Source organism: Cyphomyrmex costatus, unplaced genomic scaffold (assembly GCF_001594065.2).
Source record: "Cyphomyrmex costatus isolate MS0001 unplaced genomic scaffold, Ccosl1.0 scaffold301, whole genome shotgun sequence".
NCBI lineage: Eukaryota > Metazoa > Arthropoda > Insecta > Hymenoptera > Formicidae > Cyphomyrmex > Cyphomyrmex costatus.
Window position 1 is genome coordinate 1 of NW_017277137.1, and position 8,479 is coordinate 8,479.

General features: G+C 31.8%; 2 protein-coding genes across 2 annotated transcripts; both read left to right on the forward strand.

Annotated features, from left to right (window-relative positions):
- The first annotated feature begins 1,728 nt into the window (after nucleotides 1–1,728).
- Nucleotides 1,729–4,840, forward strand: Tsen54 (tRNA splicing endonuclease subunit 54). Its single transcript, XM_018542003.1, has 5 exons — nucleotides 1,729–1,922; nucleotides 2,245–2,584; nucleotides 2,686–3,453; nucleotides 3,520–4,622; nucleotides 4,699–4,840. The coding sequence occupies exons 1-5, from the start codon at nucleotides 1,882–1,884 to the stop codon at nucleotides 4,838–4,840; spliced, it is 2,394 nt and encodes a 797-aa protein (XP_018397505.1). The 5' UTR covers nucleotides 1,729–1,881.
- Nucleotides 4,841–6,042: 1,202 nt separating this feature from the next.
- Nucleotides 6,043–7,885, forward strand: LOC108775592 (F-box only protein 22). Its single transcript, XM_018542009.1, has 5 exons — nucleotides 6,043–6,275; nucleotides 6,565–6,743; nucleotides 6,881–7,196; nucleotides 7,312–7,730; nucleotides 7,806–7,885. Exons 1-5 carry the CDS (start codon nucleotides 6,091–6,093, stop codon nucleotides 7,883–7,885), a joined length of 1,179 nt encoding a protein of 392 aa, XP_018397511.1. The 5' UTR covers nucleotides 6,043–6,090.
- The last annotated feature ends 594 nt before the right edge of the window (nucleotides 7,886–8,479 follow it).

The following is an 8,479-nucleotide window of genomic DNA, read 5'->3' on the forward strand; positions in this document are numbered from 1 at the left end:
CGCTAGTGTACGGGCAGTTAGAAGCATTACAAGAAAAAGGCCTCCATGGCCGCTCTCAGGTTTGGGTTTCTCTCTGGTGGAATAAACAGTGTGTATTCCATAGTACTTGATTTTCTGATAGGTTGAAATTCTTATTCTCCGTTCCCTGTTTTTTTTATTCTGCGCAGCCCTTTTACGTTCAACAGGAAAAGCAGCTTTGCAACTATTGTAAAATTCGGCTAGGTACGCTTGCCGAACGATAAATATGATTGGTTGGATCTATAAGTAATAACCAATTATGTTCAATCACTCGGCAAGCGTACTTAGCCGTTTTGCCGTCTTGAACTCGCCCATTCTTTAATGTGCTTGGTTTTGCTTTTAATTCCTCACTCTCTCTGAATTTAAATCACATATATAATATATATATAAACCAATCACATATTCAAGAATTTTACAGCAGTTGGCAGTTGCAAAATTGCTTTTTCTGCTATATAGAGTGCGGTCGAGTTGCCACTACGAATACTTCAAAGCGTTTCTTGATTGGTTAATTTGTAAAATTCTTTCTTCTGATTGGTTAATCAAACACTTCGAAGCATTCGTAGTGGCAACTCGACCGCAGCCATAAACACAGCTATTCTGTTTTCCTTTTACACCAAACCAAACAAAATAGACACGTTCAGCGGACTCAACAGTTGAGGGAGTGAGTGCTTGCTGTTATTAGTGTATTCTTTTAACAGAATTTTAGATCTAGAAGAATACACCAATAACAGTGAGCGCGCTCCCTCAACTGTTGAGTCCGCTGATTGCGTCCAAGTCCATTTGGACGTTGAAGAAAGAGGAAAGATGAGAATGGTGAATACATTTACACAAAGAACAAACCCAAGGTTTCAAGGTATGTTCTTTATATAGCTGTACTATATTCTATTCTATTATCTACAATTATCTACTTTCTACTTCTTTGCTGCAGAAATGAAAATCTCATTATGAGATAAATAAATTGACAGATATTTTGGAAAGAGAACAGAGACGTGAAAAGAGTACAGAGCTATAAAGAACAAATATTGAGATCAAATTGAGATGTTAAGGTGCTTTTTCATGCGCAGCACGCTGCAGCAGCAATTCGTTACTATTGGTTAAGAATTTTATGTAAGCTAGACGACGCACTTCCTGCGCAAAATACATTTTGCCGCAGTTCGTTGAAGTTGAACCGAACGAACAGCAAACAGCAAGCGGCAAAATCGAGAAAGCGTACAATATGTCCGTCGTTTCATTATGAAAATATTATTTATTCCAATAAATATTAGGAAAATAAACGAAAAATGGCTTCGGATAAGGTACGGATACATGTTCGTAAATTAGATCATTTTATACTTTATCACAAATTTGAAAAAGTAAAGTGTAAAGTATAAAATGATCTAATTTACAAACATTCGTACCTTATCCGAAGCCATTCTTCGTTTATTTTCCTAATATTTATTGCAATAAATAATATTTTCATAATGAAACGACGGACATATTGTACGCTTTCTCGATTTTGCCGCTTGCTGCTTGCTGTTCGTTCGGTTCAACTTCAACGAACTGCGGCAAAATGTATTTTGCGCCGGAAGTGCGTCATCTAGCTTACATAAAATTCTTAACCAATAGTAACGAATTGCTGCTGCAGCGTGCTGCGCATGAAAAAGTACCTTTATGCGTTTGATATACTTTGGTGTATAGGCTAACGCGAATCAATCTCGTCGAATACTATAACCCACCACGATTCATCCATTTACCGGTGTGGATACCTGTTGTATAAGAACAATATACAATTTTAACTGATGATATAAAATTTTAACATGTTTAGTTTAAATTACGTTTCATACATTCTATAGCATTGTTTCTCGTGGATATCTGTTCTCCGTGATGGACGAACCACCTGAAAAATTACCGTGCAACACGCTAACGTAAGTCCATGGTTATAGCTTGTTTCATTTTTTTTACAATAGTTTATTTTTATAATAGTTAAAATAATTAACTAGAGTTATTAGCACTAGATTTAATTGGCACTGCCTAATGTAAAGAAGTTGTTATTCTACTTTTTATACTTTATATGTATATGTTATACTTTTTTTTAAATTTTAATTTTGAGAACTTTGAAAAAATAAATTTTAAATTTAAATCTTTATTGAGGTAAAATTATTTCATTTGTTTCATAGAAAATTATAATTGAAGTGTGCAAGCGTTTAATGATAATTAATTAAATAAACATTGATTCTTTACTAACAGAGCCAAAGAATTGTTATGCAATAAGGGTATCAGTAATTGCTTATTAGAAAAATGGGAAAAGTCTTTAAAAACTTTGCCTAAAAGTGGAAAGAAGCATTTTGAACCTGATAATTCTTGGCTTCAAAATATTCAGATTGAAAAAGGACTTAAAAATCGTAAAGATTTGTTAAATATTGAAAGAGTTGAACGTATCTCAGAACTAGCTACTGCTGAGTGGTTACCATCCCAAAAGCGAGCTCGTGTTACTAAAAGGTCTGGTCAAGATTGGAGCAACTTTGGTCTCGAGAAAAATGGTTCCTTATATTTGCTACCAGAAGAAGCATTATTTCTCATAGAAACAGTATGTTTTCTATAATTTATATATTTTTTAATAATGTTTCATTATAATTGTATTTATATTTAATGTTATATGTATTATAGAATTTTTTTTATGTATTATAGAATTGCATTGAACTTATTTGGAATGGATTATCATGCTCAATTCAACAAGCATATGAAATCTTGATTGATGACTCAACATGTACCCTGGAAGAGTACAGAGTTTACAGTCAATTAACACGTTATGGCTACCGTATACAGCGCTACTTTTATGAAGAGATAGATAAGTGCAATAGATCAGATGAGCTTATTCCTATTAAACGGAAAATTATTGTTGATCCTGAGAACGGATTGAGAATGTCTGATCAACCACAGAATAAGCAAAATGCAAAGAAATCAAAACTAATTTTAACAAACAATGTGCCGGAAATATCGAATAAATCTATTAATCTTAATGTGGAAGACCATGAGAAGACTGCTGGACAAGAATTTGTAAAACAAATAGTATCTGATCTAGTAGACCAGGTTATATCCAATATAGTGAAACATCATGAAAATGCACCAACTACTTCCGAAGTAGTAAAAAATAATGTGACAGAAAAGATTGTAATAAACAGTGAAGAAAAAAATCGACATTCTAAACTAGAAATAATTTCCGATGAAACTTTGTTAGGCAATATCAAAATTCTCAGAGATACATCGTGTAAAGTATCATGGCCAGGTGCTCGCATTCAACGTAATGTAAAACAGTTGCCTAAAAGGAACGATAAAATATCATTTCCAGAAATTTCTATAATCGAATCTGACACCAGTGAAAATTCCAGATATCCAGAAAAGCGGAAGATAGTCTCGCAAATTAATGAGTTGCATGCAAAAAAGTCAAAGCATGAGGTAAGATATTCTCAAATATGCATAGTACAAAGCATTTGTCAAACATTTTTTTCTCCTTTTAATTAGGTGATTGAGTTATCCGATGATGAAGTTCAGGAATTACCACGTTGTATGACGAGAATGGAAATGTTAAATCTGCTACCAAATATTGCCTTTCAATCAGAAATAAACGAGAAAATTTCCAGGCGATATATACCACATAATGTAAGGCCTCAGAGGAGCACATATCAATACAATCGCACAATGATTTTAAATATGCAGGAAAACGACAAACTAGCGCGACAGAATTGCAAGAACGACACAACTAATGGGAGACAAAATCCAGGGAGTCACTCAAGGAGTCCTCTTGCTGTTAATAACAGAAATGCTCTTTTTCAAAATCAACGTTCAGTCTTGCGTAGTCCATCGCGATCTTTTTTTTCTGTAGACCAAATGCATGGAACAAATATTAACTTGCCGTATGCATATAGATTTCCATTCAATTATTTTCCAGACGTTTATCTACAGAATAGAATCACGCAGAATGTATTTCATAATTTATTTGTTGCTTTTGGCAATCATGGAAACACTGTTCAGCAAAGAAGTTTCACTATACAGATGAACAATTTTATGATACCGCCTATAGAAGGATATCGAGCAAGACATTTTTTTACGGAGAACCAACTTCGACACAATTTCTATCAGAATATTTTATGGCAGCAAAGATCTTGTCAACGAAGAATGATGGAAAACGCATCTATGCATGGCAATACACATTCTGTTGCAAGACGACGACACGATGATACTAATAATCTAGTTGGTCATGAAATTATTAATCGACCTTCCTTTACGACACGTTTAGGAGCTAGTTCATGGACAGAATTAAAGAAAAGGTGGTTTGAAGAAAAAACTATTACAATCGACGATGAAGATTGTAAAAACAAGAACGAAAGTGAGGAAGATTGCACCGAAGTGCAAGTTGTAAAGTTTCTTAATCCTTTGGTCAGTCCGAGAAACACATCTTCAATGGCAGAAATTTTCAGTAAACTCGCTATAATAAAATCAGCGCCAGAAAGGACTGTTAGAAGGAAAAAGAGTAAATATAAGATATCATATAATGTATATTCTTGTACACATCATTATAAAAAGGCAAATCCTGGTCAACCGTTGTATAGCTTGGTAGTGATAAGGTATTATTTGGTAATCAAAAAAGTATATTTCTATATAAATATTAACATCTAATAATTCCCAGTTTAAAAATTGCAGAAAAGAAGATTCGATCCTACAACCTGTTGAGTTGAATCGTCTGCAACAAGATGCAAAAGGTTCTCAAATAGTATTAGCACATGTGTCAATGTCAATATCATACATTCAGCCGGGTATTATAACGATGCCAAACATAATTTAACTTTTTTTGTTAGCTTAATAAACTTTTATATACTGATAAAAGATGCATGTAATACTTTTTTCATTTTTAATTTTAATAAAAAAGACTGGTTGAAATAAACATTGTAGGTAAAGACTTAGATCGAAACCTGTATGTATATATTAGGATGATAAATGACAATGTTGTATATGTATATATATGTATGTAACATATTATTTATTTCCTACAATTTTAGATAATAGAATTCGAATATCTGACATACATAATATATATATCGAACATTGTTTAATGTCATTTCAGTCGTAAGATAGTCTCGGGTTTTCTAATAATCGTAAACGAGATGATTGTTACTAATTTGTATCTAAATGCAAAGCGTAAACTGTCTAATTATAGATCTTAAAGAAAAGTAGAACTGGATATTATGGATTTATATTCGGAATGGATTCCAATCAAAATTATTCAGTTATTTCCTAAACTTTGATTTGCTGCATTCAGCAAAACTTAATAATTGATACCTGTTTCTATCAATTTTAGTTTAATTTTTATCTTAATTCAATTAACTTTTCATTTTCTAAGAATTGGAAAAGGATGTAAAGTTGATTCTCAATTTAACTAAAGTGATATTACTGCGGTAGTGAATATGTATGCGTCAATGCTGAAAATCTATCAGCGTCGCGGGGGGGACTACATACGCAGTATATAAATTTCACACAATATAATAAACATTAACATCTTGTTTTCTAGACTCGATTTGGCTTTACACTTTCCTCGATTTTTAAATCACACGAGTCAATTATTATTATCTTTCATTAGATGTAAAGTAAGTTGAACTAAAATTCAAGTTAATCTATATTGTTAAAAACGGATATGAGTAATCGCTCGGTGCTACTGATGTATTCTTCTAAATCTGAAATTCTGATTGGATGATCTAAAAGAATACACCAATAACAGCTAGTACTCAGTGAACTCTTTTATCTGATTGACATATTCCGTTCGTGAAATATTGATCAACCTATTGTGATTGCATCCATTATGTTTTCTGGAGAAAACGCCAATCGAAATCCATTCCGATTTATGTTTCATAATTTGTATCCTACAATCATTAATTTTATATGTCACACACACGCACACACAGCATGCATACGCACACATATCTACTGTGTTTACGGTGCGCATTGCGATTTGCGTTGTTCTTACTTTCACAGTGTGTTGTGTTGCGTTATGATACTGTGATATTTTGACAAGCGGCTGGTTTAAATTGAAAAAAATTAATGGAGAATCCAGTACGAAAGAAAACTCGGAAGGGAAAATGTAATGTACCCAAAAACAATGATAGTTCAACGCAGAATAATGAAAATACATTTGATTCGAGTACTTATCTAACCTACGATATTTTGAGAATTGTTGTTCAATATCTAAATGCCAAGGACCTAGCGAGCGCTGCAAGGGTGTGCAGGTACATATTGATAATGCATTAATGATTCTTGCTTGATGTAATTATAAACACTTATGTTTAATACAAGTAGAACGGTTATAATGTCTGTATCATGTTCGTGTAAGTGAATATGAACAAGATTTGACTTATATTCTGTTTACAATATTTTATTTTATGTTTTTAAACATTTCATTTTATGATAAAATTATTTATATATATTTCACATCACTATCTGTACTGCAAATACAAAGTACATATGTTATAAGCTGAACACAATATAAAAATTCAAGCTTAAAATTATTCTTTCCAGATCTTGGTTAGAAGCTGTGAATAATGAGAAACGGACACGAAGAGGCCCTTGTTGCTTTATACAACTTTACGAACCACAACGGTTGTTTGTTGATTTTTTAGGTAATGTCCAGAATCCACGAGTCAAACCATCAGTTGGTTTCTTTTTTATTCCTCATAATATACCACGCAATATAGAAGGTATATATTTAATATCTTTTATATTTTCTTATAAATAAGAGTATTATATTAGTGGACTAAAAAGACCACTACTTCAATAAGTAGCAAGTAAATATTTTATTTTAAATTGTTAAAATCAATTTTTGTTTATATTTAAGAAAACATAGAGGCTTTGCTACCTAAACATTGTGAGACTATAGTGTTATATAGTAAAGGTATTATTATGGATGAAGAGATGGAAGATCCATATCCATATATTGTATGCGCATTTTTACCACAAATCCCAAATGTGAGAATAAAATCAATTAAATTAGCAGAACATTATAACTTAATGAAAACACCTGAATATCAGGAAATAATGAACACAATTGTTGATCGTGAATCAGTATCAAATCATGAAACGTGTTTCATGTTATTCTCTAATATGGAAGGTTGTACCACAGCAATACGTTGGTCCGAAGTTATAGAAAAAAGGTACAATTTTATATTTAATCCAAGCAACACATACATCTAAATTTAGTATGTTCAACTGTTGCATAACAATGGCTGATACTTGATAACACATTTATTTTTTTTTGCATGTATTCAGCAAAGGAGATGAAATAGTTTCTGTATGGGGTGGTGTGTTGAAAGATCTTTATGTACAACGTACACACAGTGATAATTTAAACAAAAGACAAATGAGACGTAGATCACTTCGAAGAATGAATATACCATATTGTATTGCTGTCTTGATCACTGGTCCTATACAGACGTGGTCCATTATTTTAGAAAACCGTACAAAGGAGCAAGCTGAAGCAAGATTAAAGTTATTTAAGGATGAAGTGAAGTTAAAGAAACATTCCATAGGATTTATGTTTATATGCGTAGCTCGTGGAAATGACATGTATAATGAATCTAATGTAGAATCAACAATATTCAAAAAATTATTCCCCAAAGTACCTTTAGTAGGTTGCTTTGGTTATGGCGAATTTGGAAAATCCACCGTTTGTGAAATAAAGAAAGAAAGTAAGTAATCTCTCTCTTTCCTTTCTTAGTGAAAATAACTTATGATAAGTCAATACATAGATTTTTTCGTTTTAGAAAGAGACGAGGCTAGTTGGAGAACAGGAACTTGGACTAATGAATTCTGTACTGTATTTCTGATACTTACGTACGGTTGATGTTGTGAAAAAAGATACGTACGAGTGTTATGTGTTACAACATATTTTAACATTCGTGCATTATTAGATTTACCATAGATCTTATATTTATCAATATTTAATACTAAAGACCGTTATAATGTAAGAACATAACTAATATGAATATGAAGCCTATAACAGTCTAACTTGAATATTTAATTGCTTATATATATGTATAAAGTACCGTGATACTATCACGAATTAAAACAAATTAATAAATAAATTGAAAAATGTAAATAAAGGGCATAAGAGTCAAAAAATTAAAATAATTTTAAATGTCAAATTTTTAAAATATATAACATAGAATTTTAATAGATGTATGTTTAAATAAAATAGATGTTAACAATGTTGACATTATATGAAAATTTAAATCGATGTATGTTTAAACAAATAGATGTTGTTAACAATATTGACATTATATTACATTACATGTTTCGGCTTCTACATCGAGCCATCTTCAGATTTTTCTTATAAAATTGGATATGCAACGGACATACAAGATAGTAGTTCTCTGATGAATTATAATTTGAAAATCGATCGTTCTCAAGCAGTTGGCAAACTGAATGTAACAATTCC

Coding starts and splice junctions, on each gene's coding strand:
- Tsen54 (XM_018542003.1), top strand. CDS start 1,882: ATGGACGAACCACCTGAAAAATTACCGTGCAACACGCTAAC. Junction 1,923..2,244: donor TTACCGTGCAACACGCTAAC/GTAAGTCCATGG, acceptor CTTTACTAACAG/AGCCAAAGAATTGTTATGCA. Junction 2,585..2,685: donor CATTATTTCTCATAGAAACA/GTATGTTTTCTA, acceptor TATGTATTATAG/AATTGCATTGAACTTATTTG.
- LOC108775592 (XM_018542009.1), top strand. CDS start 6,091: ATGGAGAATCCAGTACGAAAGAAAACTCGGAAGGGAAAATGTAATGTA. Junction 6,744..6,880: donor TATACCACGCAATATAGAAG/GTATATATTTAA, acceptor TTTATATTTAAG/AAAACATAGAGGCTTTGCTA. Junction 7,731..7,805: donor TTGTGAAATAAAGAAAGAAA/GTAAGTAATCTC, acceptor TTTTCGTTTTAG/AAAGAGACGAGGCTAGTTGG.